Below are 17422 nucleotides of genomic sequence, written 5' to 3' on the forward strand. Positions count from 1 at the left end.
AAATCAGGTTTCATAAATCCGATTTATTTCGTTTTCCAATAAGAAATAAGATGTGGAAGGTGATTTGAAGTTGCATTCCTAGGAAGCTTTTCCATCACATAAAATGTGAGTTATGCATGTTCCATTAAGGTATTTACAAGTAGACTCAAGATAACTTCTTTAAAAATATTATATCAGCAACTGTTAAGTGGAGTGTACTTTTTTCTCCCCCCAACCCCCGAAAGGGATTAGGTCTTATCAGAGTGTATCAACTCAAAAATAATCATAGGTAGTCTATTGACAGTCACAAATTCCCCTCTTTTGCTATCAGCAAATGCTGTAGTGATAAAGTACACATTTGAAAACTCTACTTTCTAGATGCATGTTCCAACAATATCACAACATCAGTGTGGTTTGTTTAGGGGATACATCCCTGACCTTGGTTTGTCTTGTATCTTTTTAAAAAAATCACTAAATACATGGTGTGCGTGGATGGTTCAGCTGGTTAAGCATCTGCCTTCCGCTCAGGTTGACATCTTGGGGTCCTGGGATCGAGCTCTCTGCTCAGCAGGGAGTTTGCTTCTCCCTCCCACTCTCCTTCTGTGCTTGCTCTCTCTTGCTCTCCCTCAAATAAATAAATAAATTCTTTAAAAAATAAAAAATAAAATAAAATCACTAAATACATATTGAGTATATATAGCAGTAAGCTCTTAGATACTGGTATCAGATGGGATGAGATGGGGGTCCCATCTCTGCCATTTTCTAGCTCTGAGATTAGGGCAAGTTATTATTTTTTCATCTGCAAAATGGTACCAATAATGATTAAAAGGATGGTTCTCAAGATTAAGCAAGCTAATGAGTATAAAGCTGATGTGAGCAACCCATGTTAGCTTTGAGCATTGCTCTTCTTATTAGGTATCATTTTCTATTCAGAGTACCACCATTCAAGCCCCCACACCTCAGCTCTGGACTACTTAGAGGCCTCCTGCCTTCCCAGCTGGCATTCTGCTCTCACCTACCCCAACCCCTTTCATCTCCTTCCCAAAGATGAGTGATCCTTTCCATATGGAAAGGCAGTCAGTTCAACCCCCTTCCCACATACAAACAAAAACAGAGTACCACAAAAATTCCTCCAGCTGTTCTTAGCACAAAACCTGCCTGGCTCCTGCCTACCCTATGCAGCCTGTTTTCACCTCTCTCCCCACTCCCTCTATGCCTCAGCCATACTAGTTCGTCTTCTGTGCATTGCTGGTGCCGGGCTCCCTCCAGTCTCTCTTCTGCAGGCCTAGAGAGCTCTGTCCCTGTCCGACCTGGCGCTTCACATCCCAACCCAGAAGCTACCTCTTCAAGTAGATCACTTCCATCTTTTCATGGGTTCACATTCCTTCCCTTTCAATGCACTTAGCTCACTCAACGCACGGCCTACTTAAAGGATAACTTCCTGATGTGTGACTGCCACTTTGGGGACGGTACACAGCTGCCAGTTTCACTCATTCATTCAATGTTGACTGCCTTGTTCCCTGGGTCCCGGCTGAGCTAGGTTATGGGGAACAAGGCAGTCAACATTGAATGAATGAGTGAATGAAAGCGATGAGTTAGAAGAGCCTGAACTGCACATTTTCAAACTTGGCTCCTTATTAAGTGGTCCCCAAACGGGCCAGTCCCTTTTCTTTTTTTCTTTTTTTCTTTTAAACATTTGGCCTTGGTTTTTGCGTCTGTCTTTTCCCAAGAAACAGCCCAGGCGGTGAGATCCCGGGAGGCACCCCAAGGGGCGGCGGGCCGGGGCGGAAGTGCGACGTACTGGGCGGGCGCCGGGCCGGCTCGGGCGGAAGTGCCGGGCTCCGGGCGGAAGCGGCGACGTAGGCGGCGGGCGGCTCAGGTGGGTGCGGGTGGCCTGGTGGCGGCGGGTGGGAGCCCTGGTCGCCGCCCGGAGCCGGCGCGCGGGCGGGAGGCGGGGCACGCGAACCCTTCGCTGGACCACACGCTGCCAATTTCGATTGTCGTTAGAGGGAATTTAATTAAACCGGGAGCCCTAAATCCATGAACCTCCGGGGGGAGATTCTAGGCATTTGTGTGTCTGCACGTGTGTGTTTGTGTGCGCGCGCGTGTGCGTGCGGCGAGAGCAATGGCGCTCTGGGAAGTGAACAGAATAACGAGCGGGAAAAGGCAGTTTTTTAAGAGGAAGCAGAGAACATCTCAGTTTCACGCTTCTTCCTGCCCCGTCCCGGGTTTAATTGAATTCTGTGAAGTGGCAATATAATCTCAATTGGCAGCCCGCTGAGATGACTGCCTTTTTAAATAAATATTTTTGAGCAACCATGTTGACCTTTAATTGGGGGTGAAAAGGTTGGAAACGTGCTGTAGGAAACGTTGGGAGTCCCGGGGCTTTCTGGACCGCCTCTCTGCTTTCCTGGCAAAAGCAGTCCCCTGGATGGTGAACAGTGTGACAATAAATCAGGGACGCTACAGTTCTCAACAAATACTTAGCCTTGTCGGTCACCCCTGATAAATACCAGCTCATACAATATTTTAATAAGTCCAGAGGTAAAGAAGTCCCGGCGAAATTACTAACGGGAATAGGCAAGTGCCTGTTTCTAATGCTGTTTTAACAAGGTTTTTGCCAGGATGATCTTTGTTCTTGTTTCTTAATGTTATTTCATATAGTACTTCATATTGCAGGGCACTTTAAATATATATTTTTTTATATATACACCGTATATATATATATATATACACACACACACTATATATATATATATATATATATATATATATATATTACAAAAAACACACACAGTATGGCCCAGCTTGACCCCAAGCTATAAGCTCCTCCAGGATAGGAATAGTGTCTAGGACCTGTTATACCCCCAACACTTTCTAGCACATTTCCCAGCATAAGCAGGGCTTCTGTAACTACACATTGCCTTGGTGAAGCAGCCACTGGAACCATGTCTCAGTGTGCATGGCACTGTACAAGTTGAGGTAGCTATTACAGGTCACAGTCTCCTCATTTAGTAATTATATGAAGAATAGCTTATGAAAATGCATATGAAACTCTCTACCAATATTTGGAGCTGTATACACTGAGATTTGGAACACTTGGGAAAAAAAGGTCTCCCCTGGAAATAATTGAGTGATCATGGTAACATCAGGGTAAGGCAGAACTGTCATGGTTCTGTGTGAAATGTCATAGCCTAATAACCTGGGTCCCGTTCTGCTGAAGAATTGCATGGAACCAGAAAGTTCCGGTTGTGAAAAATTAAGATTGGTGGGGCTGGTGCTTTAGACAGGCAGACTCCCCAAATGTTCTTTCGTCATACTTGCTGTGGTCAGTCATGGCTGCCTGCTGAGGAAGAATCAATATTTTTTGTCTCCTTCACTAGAGGAAAATGTGGCTATGTGGTTTTATTTAAATGGATTGATGGCAGGTGAGGTAATAGAAATGAGGATTTTACAACTTGGGAATTTATTGGACTGTATTTCTATTTTATTCCAGATGCCTGGCTCTGTTGTACTCTTAAGTACCTGGAGGCAATGTGGAGATATACCTTCAAAATAAGTTATTTTTTTTAAGTTTTTGTATTTCATAACATGTGCATACTCTAGCTGGTTGATGCATTCAGTTACTCTAATGCTGGGTTTGGGGTTTCACACGTAGCAGGACCTTGAGGTAATATGGTACAAGTACTAAGGTTTTTTATGTTCCTTATTTTAAATCTAATTTTGCCACTGCTTTATTCAAGGAGTGTACATCAGAGGAAGCCAGAAGCCAGCTGGGATAGTTCCTGCATGCAGTTTTAATCTTGTTTGCAATTATTTTGAAGGGGAGAAACCATCTGGATCCAGGGATCCAGACAGGTAGCACAGACTAGGCAGGCTTCCTTCATCCTTCCCCTAGTAGTATCACATAGCAAGTTCAGGGACAAAATCATTTGAGAAAGAATATGCAAAATTAAATGTTTGGGCTAAGTTTCTCATAGATCATTATCCCACATCCCTAACATTCCAGTTACAGTTACAGGAACCTGGAGGCATGGAAACATCACTCTTTTTTATTCTAATCCTTACCAAAGATAAGGTTTCTAGAGATAGAGGCAAAATTCAAAATACCTTCTATTTTAAGAAGATATCCATCTCCCACGATTTCAGAGCGTTTCACCATTAGTATCTGGTAACAACCATTTTACTGCTATAGTCTTCACCACTGCAGCATTGTATTGTTTGTCAATTTTTCTTCTGCCCAAGGTGTGAGGTCCTGAAGGGCAGGGAAAGGATCTTAATCACTCTTATATTTCTAATACCTGGCACAGTGCATGTTATAGAAATGAAAAGACTGTGTCCCTGAAGGGCGATTGGATCTATAACATCATTGGGAATGCAACAGGTAGAGAAAAGGATTATATAAAACAATAACCTTTCAAGAGCTTCCTAGATGCAGTTTTAAATACTGCGGTTACTAATGCCTTGATCAACAGCTTGGAGTAGAGAAGTGCACATTTGAGAATCTATAGGCAGTTACCAAACTGCCTTCCAAGGAGATATGACCTGATTAGCTATAGGGCCTTGGTTGTGTTTAATGGAATAAGCAAGCTGAAAGCCTCCACGAGCCCTGTCCCCCTCCATCCAGGCCTGCCATGCTCAACTCCTCACCCGAAGACTTGTTGAGCAAATATTTGAAGACTGTCCTTTTGAAGGTATACCAAATTACGAGTTTACTTAGGTCACTAATATCTTCATTTGGTCCTTCCTTAAGGATAGACAATCTATGTCTGGTCCCTCTTTTAAGGCTAGGTTGCCCAAATAGTATTGAAAGAAAGCCACTATCATCTTTTCTACTTTGCTAAAACTTCCCAAGGAGTTCAAAGTTGACAGCTTTTTGTGTTGTAATGGGGCAGGCCTGTGGGATACACTGCTTCCTTCTGTTGCCGGGGGGACTGCAGCAGAAACCAGAATGTTACTTCTGGAAACAAATGAACTTCCTCTCTTTGTTCCTGGACTTTTTCGTATTAATAATGAAATCGTGGGGAAATGGCTTCTAGTTTAGTCAGGAGGAAGGACGTGAGATTGAGTTATTTGATTTTTTTTTTTTTTTTAACTCTTTACTTTTTAAAACACGTAGTTCTTCCAGTCAGCCAAGAGAAAGGATAGTGTTATTTAATAGAAATTCAGTCAGCTGGGGCAGCCTAGGACGTAAGAGTGGAAAAAAAAAAAAAGAGATCTAAGTTCAGCCCTATTTCTCCAGGTTCAAAAATGAAATTAATCTGTATCTTCTTAAATTTAGAAACCAGAACCTCTTTCTTAAAATAAAAGAATTCTGCTGTCTGAAGCAGAGGCTTTCCTCACTCTCCATCCTTAAATTAAGCCTTAAACAATGTGTTATCAGTTGTTTGGTATACTATGAGGATTTGTGTTTTAAAGCTTTCTGAGATTTTTTTTTTTGGAAGAAAGGAGGTTGAACATGGAGATCCTTTCTAGTTCTGAAAATTCTGTGTTGGTCTCATTATGTATATAAAATAAGCCATTGTTCAAGGAGAAAATGCAGAAAGATGAACCGAAAAATGCAATATGAAAGGTTTCAGGTAAACATTAGTTTATCCATAAAGCAAGGGGATCTTTGAAGTCACCTCCAGTTCCAAAATATTAAGATACCCCATGAAAGATGTTAAGTAACAGAATGGGATCCAGAGGATTGTAGAATCTGACATCACTGAGGGTTGTCGGTGCACGGCTCAAGAGAACATGTTCCCGACATTCAGATTGAGCAGGCCTAGGTATTGTTGGTATCACAAGTCCAAGAAAATGCTCAAATTCAGTAACTCAAAGTTTCCAGAGTCATTTGCTACAAAATGGCTAAAAATGAATGAACCATCTTTCAGGTGTTGTGTGGTCATGAAGATAAATTCGTCTCTTTGGCAAGATGAATTGGAAATGGTGGGGTATTAGTGATGAATGGAAGACCTTGCCTGGGTGGACGGATTTTGAATTGCAAATAGTTGTTTTTGGAAATGGGATTGTGTGCTTTGTAAATAGCAAGGAAACTGGCATTACTAGCTGGGTACAATAAAACTAAGATGTTTTAATGAAATTGCCTTCTTTCTGGGTCAGCATTAAGTATCAGAGATATCTTCAAAGGGGATGGGTCATTTTGGTTAAGAAGGATAATGTGGAAAGGAGTCAGCATAAGTCCTTATGCACTTTGTTCCCATCCCTTGAACTAGAATGATTTTGCCCTCATCTTAATGCCATCTTTATGGAATGAAGGAATTTTCAAATTGGTTTTTAAACTCTATTAAGCCCTCATGTATGATATAACCCAACCACATTATTCAGGTTTTCTTGGCTCTCAGGAACAGCTTTGCAGCCATTATGTCCTAATTGTACTGAAAATTGTTGCACACTCTGAATTCAGAATATGCCTGTCTGGCTCCAGGCCAGATGCTGAGTCAGTGTCTTTGGGATGAGAGGAGGGGTGCAGTGTGTGCTAGTCCTACTGTGTTAACAGGAAGTTGTCCAGAATCCCCTTTGGACGCCCGGGGTGCTAGAGGGAATGTATAGTAGGAGTACACTACTGTTTCCGATTAGCATCTTCATTTTCCTTCTCTCAGCTGAATGTTTTTCTGGAAATCCTCCCCTGACATTTTCATGTGTACCAACCCCATTACTGAGCAGACTCTTCTAAAGCAATGATCTGGAAAGTGTGACTGCTAAGGTCCAAAGATTCTAAAACAAACTCTTGTTTACACTAAAGATTCCTCTCCCCTTCCACTTGACATTTGTCAGCTTGGGAGGCAAACACAGGGGTGCTTCTGGATGTGGAAGAAGAATGCAGGGATGATGAGGGTCTGTCATTAAAAATTATTTTTTTTAAATGTGTCAAACAGTAAGAGAAAAAGACATCATTCTTCCCCTTTGGAGGCGCTTTTCCATCTCAGATGTTCAAACAGTTGCAAGATGAGTGCCTGGCAACGCTGATGTCACCTCCTCTACTGGGTCTTTTCAGATGCCAGGGCTTCCAGTTATGACTGAGGAGCTGGAGAAGCAAGTGTGCAGTGAACAAGCACCTTTACACCTCTGCCTGGATCTCTGCGTGAACTTTGGTCCTCTTTAAATGGTTTAGCATTTTAGGTTCCTACAGTTACAAATTACTTCAGATTCTTTGGGGCCTTTTGAAGCCCTGGGTTATTGCCATGACATTTCTTCAGTGTGTGATGCCCCTTCTCCGATAAGCAGGACATTTGACATCAAAGCCTGTGGGCACAGTTTCTCCCTGTCTCTGCAAAATGAGAGAACAGGACAAGGGCTAGCATTTCTGTTGTCCAGTTGATGAAACTGAAGCTTAAGCAGATGAGGAACTGCCCAGCATTGTAGAATTAACCAGTGGCAGTTGCCTGTCTTTGGGGTTTATATTTATAAAATCCTCACCCAAAAATGCACCCAGGAATTCAAACATGCTGAATTCCAACTGAAACTCTTTGAAGAGTGACTCTGAAACTCTAAATGAGGAATTATCCCACTGGTGCTTAATTCCCCTGGCTGATGACTTAGTGGGAGCTGTGTTTATTTACATTTACATTACATTTATTTTGACCTCTCTACACAAGTTATTCAGAATTATTTTGGAACCAGTTGTCTTGAAAGACAATCAATAAAATCCAACTTTACCATTACCTAGGCAGCTTGTTTGATATACATGGGTTGATGTCCTCAACTGGTAAAATAGATGAATTTTTTAATCTTTGAAAATATAATGGCAGGTATTGGGAAGGGCAACTGGAAGGAAAGTGGCCTTTGTCCAAAACCTATCAAAGGGAAACCTCGACTCGAAAACTAGATTTCAGTGTCCTGTTCTGTAATTTTCTGAAGCCTGAGGAAGCTAAGCCAATACTGGGTGCCAAGGTATTAGCAGGTCTAGATATCCAGTCTCAACTGGACTTAGTGACATCTTGAGTAGAAGATAAATATGCTGCTTCTTTAATCAGCGATATCCTGTCTTAGAAATTCTTATCTAAGTAATACCCATAGTCTGAAATTTTCAGCTACTTCTGTTTGAAATATTTTTCAGTTTTGCAATTCCCTATTTCTGAGACTGCTATAGTAGAGATTTAAATCTTACTTTTGAGGCCAGTAAAAGCACATTTCAGTCAACAGAATCATCATTATCATTATTTTTTTAAAGATTTACTTATTTATTTGAGAGAGAGAATCTCAAGCAGACTCCCCGCTGAGCAGAGAGCCTGATGCAGGACTCGATCCCATGACCCTGAGATCATGACCTGAGCCGAAATCAAGAGTTGGACATTCAAATGACTGAGCCACTCTGGTGCTCCTTATCATCATAATTATTAATAACAATACCTTACTTTTAGCATTATTTTAGTAATAAAGTTAAGGCTGATTTCTCTATTCTGCTTTGTAACTGATACAGAGATTTTTACATTTATTATCTCTTTTGAAGATACCCAGTCAACTTTTGCCTTCACTCTTCTCCAACCCACTGCCTCCATCCTCACTAGAAATAACCACTTTTAGTTAAGATGTTATTTTAGGTAAGAACCAGACAGGTAGTTCACTTTAGGGGTAGGCCTCAGTTAGAAGATTTCATTGTTTTCAAGCAACCTCAGACCCATCCCATCTGATTTGTGGTAGATTCTTCGACCACCCCCGTTCCCATTCTGGAAGCATTTTCTCCCCTTGGCTTCTGTGATGACACACCTTCCTCGTTTCCATTGTACCTCACCATCCTTTCCTTCTGCCCCCTTTGCTGGCTCCTCTCTACATGAGTTCTAAATGTTGGATTGCGTCAGAGATCTGTCCTGGGCCCTTTTCTTTTTCTGTATTATTTACATTATCTCATCTGGTTTCATAGCTGTAAATACAGTCCCTAAACTGATGGAGTCTCAAATTGTTATCTTCAGCCCTAGCTCCTCTCCTAAATACCAAACCTGTATATGCCACTCTGTCCATGAGCTCCAACTTGTTCCTAACTGGTCCCTCACACTCTTCAATCTATTCCTGCTTCAGTTGTCCTCATTTTAGTAAATGGCACTGCCACCCACCAGAGGCTCAAGGCCAAAACTGGAATTGTCTTCACTGCATCTTCAATTCCTCATATCCAATTCATGGCCAAGTTCTGTTGGCCCCGTTTCTGTCCTTGTCCACAGCACCATCCTTTCTTACCTTGACTACTGCAGTGGCCCCCTTATGGGCTCCCTGCCCCCCACACCCGCAATCCATTCTTTACACAGCAGCTAAAGTAATCTTTTAGAATATATATGAGATCATATCACTTCCTTCTTCTAAATCTAATTGTCATTAAAACCTCAACATGGCCTGTGAAGACTTAGGTGATGTGACCCCACAGACGATTGCTGAGCCCTGTCACCTGCCACTGTTCCCCTTGTTTACTGTGCTCCAGCCACATGATCCTATTTGTTTCTTCCAGCAAGTTCAGGTTATCCTCACCTTAAAGCCTTTGCATTTACTATTCCTCTCTCCAAAATGTTCTTACCTCAGATTTTTGTACCTTCTCAGCCTTTAGTCTCAGCAAACCTGACACCTGCTCAGAGTACTTATTTCAAGGACCTGCCTCAGTCACCATCACACCACCTTGTCTTACTCCCTCTCCTCTACTTGTCACTCTCTGATATTGTTTGACTTAATGTCACTGGAATATGGACCCCAGGAGGGCAGGTACCTTGCTTTCCTGGTCACCACTGCACCCCACACCTATAAGAGCCCCTAACACATGGAAAACATCAGATAATTGTGGAATAAATGGATGACTCTCCTCCCACACCTAGGCTGTTCTAAATGACCTCTAATTCTTTCCCACGTTCCATTCTCCTTTCCTCTGACGTCCATCCTGCATGCTGCTGCTAGATCAGTCTTCCAAAACATCGCGTTTATCACAACACTCTCTTGTTCAAAACCCTTCAGTGCCTCCCATCAGACAGACCACGGCACTCCTACTTCAACACCTTTGTGTCTCACGCCAGCTTTGGAATGTTTCCCCTTTTTTGGACATACCCAAATCCTAGATGATTTGGGATCCTACTCTTGTGAAACCACCTCTGATCTCAGCCCACAGTATTCTTCTCTTCCTTTCTCTTACAGCATTTAAAGGTGCCCATTGGATGTCCTGGTTGCAATCCCTCCAGTATTTATATTGTTTCAGTTAAGAATTTAACTCCCTTCTCCTGAATCCACTGAAGTATATCCCTCTATTATTCCTGTTGCTTGCATCTAGTATGTGGAGGTGACTTCTCCATGTGAGAGTTTTATTTGGAGGGAAAAAAATGGGCTAAACACCAAAGAGGATGAAGAAAAAAAAATGGCTTAATTTTACTGAGAATTTGAAGGAGGTGGGATACAGAGACAGAACACACATATTAAGTGGTAGATTTGAATAACTTCAGTGAAATTATAATCTTAGTGTATTGGCAAGGCCCACCCTTCAAACAATTAAAGAACTTAACAGAACAGTGTTGAATGCAAATTAATGTAGCACCATTGAGTATAGACAGTGGAATAGAGACATCCAGATACTGGGAAATCCCACTGTCATGGTAATAATTTGAAGGGAAAGAAAATGGGGTTTGTTCCTAGGCACTCATGTGACCAGTCATTCCTTTCTGGGACTGATTTTCTACTGCCTTCTCTGGCCCCCTGTATGGTGAGCCCGTTGGCACTGAAATCTGGAAATAGAAGCTACAGGGAGTGAGGTGGATGTGTGGTATGAGAAGCTGCTTCTTGCTCCCCAGGTCTCGGGCATGATGTAGGGCTACTCATGGTTTCATGTGTTATGTGGGATCAAATCAGCAGTCCAGCTCCAAGGTCAGAATGAAGCTGTGGTGATTGTCTCACAATATATATAAATATCGAATAATTATGTTTGTACACCTGAAACTAATTAAAATGTTATGTTAATTATACCTCAATTTAAATAAAGAAGAAAAGAATGAAGCTGAGCATGACACCATGTACAAGTGGGCCTACAGGTGGGTGGTCAGCTTGGATCTTTGTTGCAACATCTCGTCTCAGCTGGCTCCACCTCTCAGGCAGTTCCCCTGGCCTGGTCCTCTGGCTGCTGAGGCTGCGGAGCTGGAAAAGCACCCACGATCCCACCCATGCCAGTGAGTGAGGGTCCCACTCCCCATTTCTATTCTGTAGCCTCATTCTTGCCCTGCTTAGCTCTTTGGAGTTGACACCTTATAGTATCTGCTTCATTTTCAGCTTTGGTGATGTCCCTTTATGCTGCTTCTCCTTGTCACCCAAATCCCAGGCTAGGCTCCCACTTGTTTGGGAGAGGTGGAGGTTTGGACACAGAGGGGCACCGGGGAGGCAGCATGTGTCCCTGTTTCCCTGCATTAAGTCGAGCCCAGTGACCCAGACAAGTCTGCTAAGAGCAACCTCATCTCATTACATAAACTTTCAGTAATCTAAAATGATGGGCTTTTGTTCCCAGTAGACGTGTGGTGTGTGTGTGTGTGTGTGTGTGTGTGTGTGCGCGCGCATGCGTGCACACACGAGTGTTTCTAGTCACTTGGGTAAAAAAAGGAACATTAACTTAGATGGTAATGAATGTGAAATGAGGGCTTAACATCTCACATGGCACAAATGACTAAACAGAAGCCCTGAGCCTCCTCATGGAACACACGTTCAGCAAGAGCTACTGTAATAGTGTTTGGTTAATGTCAGCTCAGCATTAAATTTACATTATACTCTTGTGAAGAAGCTCCAACGTTACCTGTTAATAACCAAGGCAGTACCTGGGCTTATACAGACTTTTTCATTTTGCACATGAACTAACACTGCAGCTTGCTGATGAGGGATCATGTGAGCTTGGAGATTCTGCGTGCCAAAGGATTCTTTGTATGAATAAAAATTCTGGTCAGTGAAGGTCAGTTTCTCTGCTCAAGCGAGAACAATGTTGTTTCCCTTCTAATCAGACACACACAGTGTTTGAAGAATCCAGGGGCCCTACATAAGTGATATGCAGCCCTAGTCTGGGCAGCTCCTCATGCAAGAAATGAATAATCCTTAATAAAGGCTCAAACGACCCTGGCTTCTTTCTGTACTGTAATCAGTTGCTTTAATGGTATGCCCTTGAGTGCCTCACAGGGAAAATGCTATAAAGTTAAGTTATCTTCCGTATCTTGCTTCAAGGAGGGCTGAATGGGTCCAATCAGTCCTCCCCCATGTTGTATTTGATTCTGCCATAAAGACCACTGGAGTCAGCCTCAGTTTGTTGAAAAGCCAGCATTCCCTTTCTCTGCCAGGCTGATCCACGCCTCTGAGCAGCAGTGGACTTGAAACAGCAGGAGTCACCATCTTTATTGTTAGGCTGTGGAATTTGTTTTAGGCACATTCTAAATCCAGTCTTATGCCTTTTACTTTTTCTTTTTTTTTTTTTCTGTGACAAAGGTGACCCAATTGTGCTTCTTTGATATTATGAACACAGCTCTTTTTGCTCATATCACAGAGACATGTAACAAAATACAAAGGATAAAATTGTGTCTGTGCGTAGTAAGGACACAAGTTTCATGACTAAATTCAATGACATAATCAAAAAGGTGGTGTCCTCTCCCAAGTCATGAGCTAACAGGCGGAAACCACCTTTCAGAGTATTTTTTTTTTTATAATGCTGAGATACTGCTCAAAAAATAATAGAACTAATGAAAATGTCACATTGACAGAGTAGCCTGTTATTAAGATTTTACTTCAAGAAGGCACGATTCAGTGAGTGTGACATTGACAGCAATAGTGTTAGGGTTTACAGAGTTAATAAAATATTCCAAGAAGAGTATGATACAGTTGCAGTGGGAGTGTATTATTTTCATTTATTTCTAGAACTAAGTGGACTCCAGTGTTCAGGATTTTAGCCTTCAGATCTTATTTCTGCCTAGAAGAGGTATAGGGAGCTTTTTAAATATCATACTCTAATATAATATTCTAATACAATGCTTCTAAGAAAGAAGTTCATTTAACAATTGGTAAAATGCATGTGCCTTAGGACATTTGGAAAATATGCAGGTAGTAAAACTGCATAATGCTAATGCATTTCTCCATAAACAAATGTGCCATGTTTAAGTGATTAAATACATGGGAAAAGGTAGAAGTGGAGACTAACAGTGGAAAGAGAACTAATTTTAAACAGAATGGTTGCAGCATCACTGAAGACTCAGCTCTCTGGGTTAGATGAACAAATATTCCAGCAAATCTGGAATGAATAGCAACTCTGTTTACTATGACAGGTTTTATTTGTCTTGGGTGCAACCAAGACCACATGCTGTGTTTTGTCATGTTGGAAATACTGAAGCAGATTTCCTTTGTGAATGTGAATTTTTTTTTTTTTAAAGCCTTAACACCCCAGTCTCAACTTAGCTAGGTAAAAGCAGTAAGTTCTCCTTTCCTTACCAGCCAGACATCAATAAACCTTAAATCCCTCCACCAAAAGCATGTAGCTGCGGTTCACTATCCTGGTGGTTGTCTTAGGTCACTGCCATAAATGGCCCAATCCTTCTCATTTCCGAGAACTATCTTTCTGTCTTTAACGAAACTAATTTTTTTGTTTTCTTTCTCCCATATAGTACAGCTCCTTTAATTCTATTCCCTAGGAAGATGTGCCACTGTGGTTATAGGGCTTTCCCAAAACCAAGGATGCAGAAATTTTTACCTAGTGTAAAAATGGCTAATATTCTACCTCCCCCCCTCATTTATATCCTGGGTAGACAAAGCCATGCTTAGAAGCTGTTGTCTCCAACCACATTCACCTATTGGAGTTGCTGATTCGGCTCAATTTATGGAAAATGTGTATACCAGAGCTTAACACTTAGTTGAGAGTAGCACAGCATACTGTGAAATTGTTTAGATCCACTTTCCATCTTGGAATAATGGTGGGTAGCAGATCCTTGCAAAGTGCTCATCACATTCCCTTTTTATGCGTTATCGAGATCATTTAGTTAGCAGGGAGATCCAGGGAGAAGTGGAAGTTCTATGAGTTTAAGAGTGAAGGAAAGATTATTGTTTTCACAGATCAGAATCCAGTCTTTTTGTCCTGTGGTCTTTACACTAGTTTGACAGGGGTTGGTATTTTTCTCTAAAATCATATCATTCTGTTTGAAATGAGTTTAAGGCTAATCTTACCCTAAGAAGCCTAGTCAGAACTAGAGATTAGCACATAATTAATACAGTCATGCTCTGTGGAGCAGAACAGGCAGAGATCAGAGCTGGTAGTGAAGGGGTTGGGACCAGCTGTAGGGCCCTGGCCCACAGTCTTGTGGGCACCCTGAAGAATACTAACCTTTAGCCATGACATGAGCTCTGCTCAGTTAGTGACCACTGTGCACAATGAGTGATCAGGGTTAGAGGTGAGACTAAAAAGGTGGAGAAAGGTTCACTCCAATACTTTAAATATTCGAATATCTGGATACCTGCTATGGGCCAACTTAATTATAGATGCTCAGGGACACTGGGGCAAACAAGTACCTGCCTCTATAGAAGTCACATTGTAGTAGAGGGGGATAGAGGTAAAGAAATCATTTTAGCAGTAAAAGATAAAAGAAAACTGTAGCAAGGCCTAAAGGATCCTGGAGCGTGGTGGGCTGGCCAACCTTGGTAAGGTAGTCACTAAGGCATGACCCAGGCCAAATGAGGAGAAGCTACTTAGCAGCTTTTCATGTGGAAGGACAGCAAGTGCAGAGATCCTGATAAAGAAATTATCTTTAGGTATTCAAGGAACAGAAAGGGAATCTTTATGGCTGCAGCTTGCCAAGATAAGGGAGGGGAAAGTGAGATGAAGTTGGAGAGAGAAAGTACAGCAAAGTTAAGAAATGAAGATCCCAAGAATGAATTCATTTTGAGAATATTGATAAATGATAAAGTCAACGGTGCATATGTGTTTTAAAAATGAAATTATCATATCTGTAGTTTTAAGGACAAAGCTGGAGGCTCAGTAGAATAAGTAGGAATAAGTAGGCTGTCTTATATCGAGCAAAGCAGCAAGATGAGGGAGCTTCAAAGCCTAGTGTTTGACGTGCTGCTATTACCAAGCTGTTCATCTTGGAGTATGTCCAGTAGTAACAGTAGTACATTTGTGTATGGTTTTTAAAATGATGGCAGTCTCCTTTTAAAATACTGAAGAAGTTGAGTAGATTTTTGCTTTTGACAAGTCAACTCGACCTAATTCTCCCCTATAGTTCCTCTTAGCACAGCTCTGTGTTTCCCCATCTTTTGCAGCAGAGTGGGGCATGGATCTCTTAAGTGACAGCCTTAACCTTCAGCTGGGGACTTGTGCTCCTTACTTACTGTTCCTTTACCATGAAGGTGGCTGTGTGTTGTTGAATGCTTGCCAATAAGATAAGCTATCTCTGCAAATAAGAACCATCTCAGGAAACCCCCCCACCCCCCATTTTAGGGAATCATCAGGATGCTGGCACAATCTGCAGGTGAAACTTAACTTTGTATTCAAATTAACAAACCCATGCAGTTTGCTTGCAGAAACCAAGTGATTAGGCACACAGCTCATCCATAAATATGGATATTTTCCCATTCTAAATTCTGTTTTGTTTGGAATACAGTGAATGTTGAGGCATTATGGAGACTTGCCAAACATCTGGGCCTCTCTGACACTCCTGGAGTCCAAGAAGTAGTTCTCAAGTCTTCAAATTCCATCTCAGGCTTGCAGCTTACTGTTCATATTATAAACAGCAAAATCTAGGGCACATAAGTTTACTGGTCTGTTTTTCTTTTGGCAGAATTAAGATGCCCTGGTTTCAAGGAAATAGCGTGCAACTTGCCAAATACTCCCTTCAACTCCTCATGAGAAATCTCTCCGCCTCTAAGACCGTTCTGCCTGTGCTGACCTTATTTACAAAGGTACAGAGTGAAAAAATAAAATTACTACTTCAAAAACAAAAGGTGTTAAATTGTTGGATGAAGAAAGTTGTACGTTTAAGAAGGGTGGCGGCGGGGCAGGGGGGAACGTTGAAAGGAAAGCAATGGAATAAACTGTCCTCAGACCTGTCCCTCCACTTTTCAGTTGCAGTTACAATGGTACTAACTCTGGTTTCTAGCCACGTGCCTCGTTGGCTCACACGTTTCAGTGAGTAAACTAATATATTTAATGGTCTCCCGATCCCTGCATTGGAAGGAAGAACTATCAGAAGAGAGATGGTGTTTATAAATACATCACTTAGAAATATAGTTAATTCTTGTGATGGGAATGTTCCATAAAGTCACCACAAACACTGAATTAGTGAATATTAAAACAGTGCTCCCAGGGGAGGTATAGGGTTAGATTCCAGTGAGCTGCTGGTCACAACATTTTTGTCAGCTGATCAATATGTAGCCTTGTTTGGCATATGTTTCTGTTTAAAGACACTTTATTTAATATATATTGTAGATTCATTAACATCGAATTCATGGCCAACAGTGCCATATCTCATGCCTGAACAAAGTTTATCTAACACAGTATTTTCTCCATGAGGCATATCACAGCCTCCTTACACTACACAACACTTCAGCACTCTGCTTGGGGACCATTCTAAATAGCAAAGTCAACAAAAGTCACAAAAATGCAAAAAGCATGGCACCCAGTAGATCATGAAAAGGACACTTGTTGACAGTGCGAGACCTGAAACAATAAGGCGGATCATTGTCTTATTTGACCTCTGCTGGGAATGTGCACTTAGGGTGACTCGGATTTTTCACTGCTCTGTGCATGTCCTCGAATGTCCGTAGATGACCACAAAAGTGCCACAGATACTGATTTTGGGGTTACAAATAGATTTTAGTGACTGGCAAATTTGCAAATATGAAAGCCACAAATAACAAGGATTGACAAGTACAACTGTCCTTGTTTTCTTATCCCTAACACGAGTTTTAAGCCATAGCTGTTTAAAATTTTTAAGAGCTTTTCCCCCCTGAAATTTATAATATAAATATCACTGATTTCCTTTTGCTACTTAACATTACTTTGTGTGATATATAATCAAAAAAAGAAATAAAGCACAGGGTAATAGACTTAACCTTAGTGAATAATACTCCCAATTCAAGCAAAAAAAGTTGTCTTGTTTAATATGTTTTTCAGATTGCAGGCATTTTAGCAATCTGAAAATATCTGATGGGTGTCTAATAACAAAGTTTAAAATAGTTTTTTAAAATTGAATTTCTTCTTGAGAATAGTTAAACTGCTTTTCATATCCATAAATATATATTGCATTGTTGGAAATTATGGAATAAAAAGAATTCATCATCTGTGTCTACATATGAGAAATGCATATGAGAATTAGCCACAAAAATAAAATAATCCCTTAAGGTTAGTGGTACTCACTCAGCCTAACTATTCTGCATTATTTTTCAGTTTGAACGACAGCCAGTTAGCTGAAGACCTCTGCAAAAAAAAAAAAAAAAAAAAAAGCCACACTAATCTTCCTAGCTTAAA

The 17422-nt window shown here is 41.3% G+C and overlaps 1 protein-coding gene across 2 annotated transcripts in view; it reads left to right on the plus strand.

The window, feature by feature from the left end:
- Window positions 1–1811: 1811 nt before the first annotated feature.
- Window positions 1812–17422, plus strand: part of CUNH5orf63 (chromosome unknown C5orf63 homolog) — a 19711-nt gene continuing 4100 nt past the window's right edge. For both annotated transcript variants that reach the window (XM_032425448.1, XM_032425449.1), the window contains exons 1-2: window positions 1812–1858; window positions 15735–15855. In XM_032425448.1, coding sequence (XP_032281339.1) covers window positions 15742–15855 — 114 coding nt within the window. In that variant the 5' untranslated portion in view covers window positions 1812–1858; window positions 15735–15741. The remainder of the gene's footprint in view (window positions 1859–15734; window positions 15856–17422) is intronic.

Source organism: Phoca vitulina, unplaced genomic scaffold, assembly GCF_004348235.1.
Source record: "Phoca vitulina isolate PV1807 unplaced genomic scaffold, GSC_HSeal_1.0 scaffold32, whole genome shotgun sequence".
Lineage (NCBI taxonomy): Eukaryota > Metazoa > Chordata > Mammalia > Carnivora > Phocidae > Phoca > Phoca vitulina.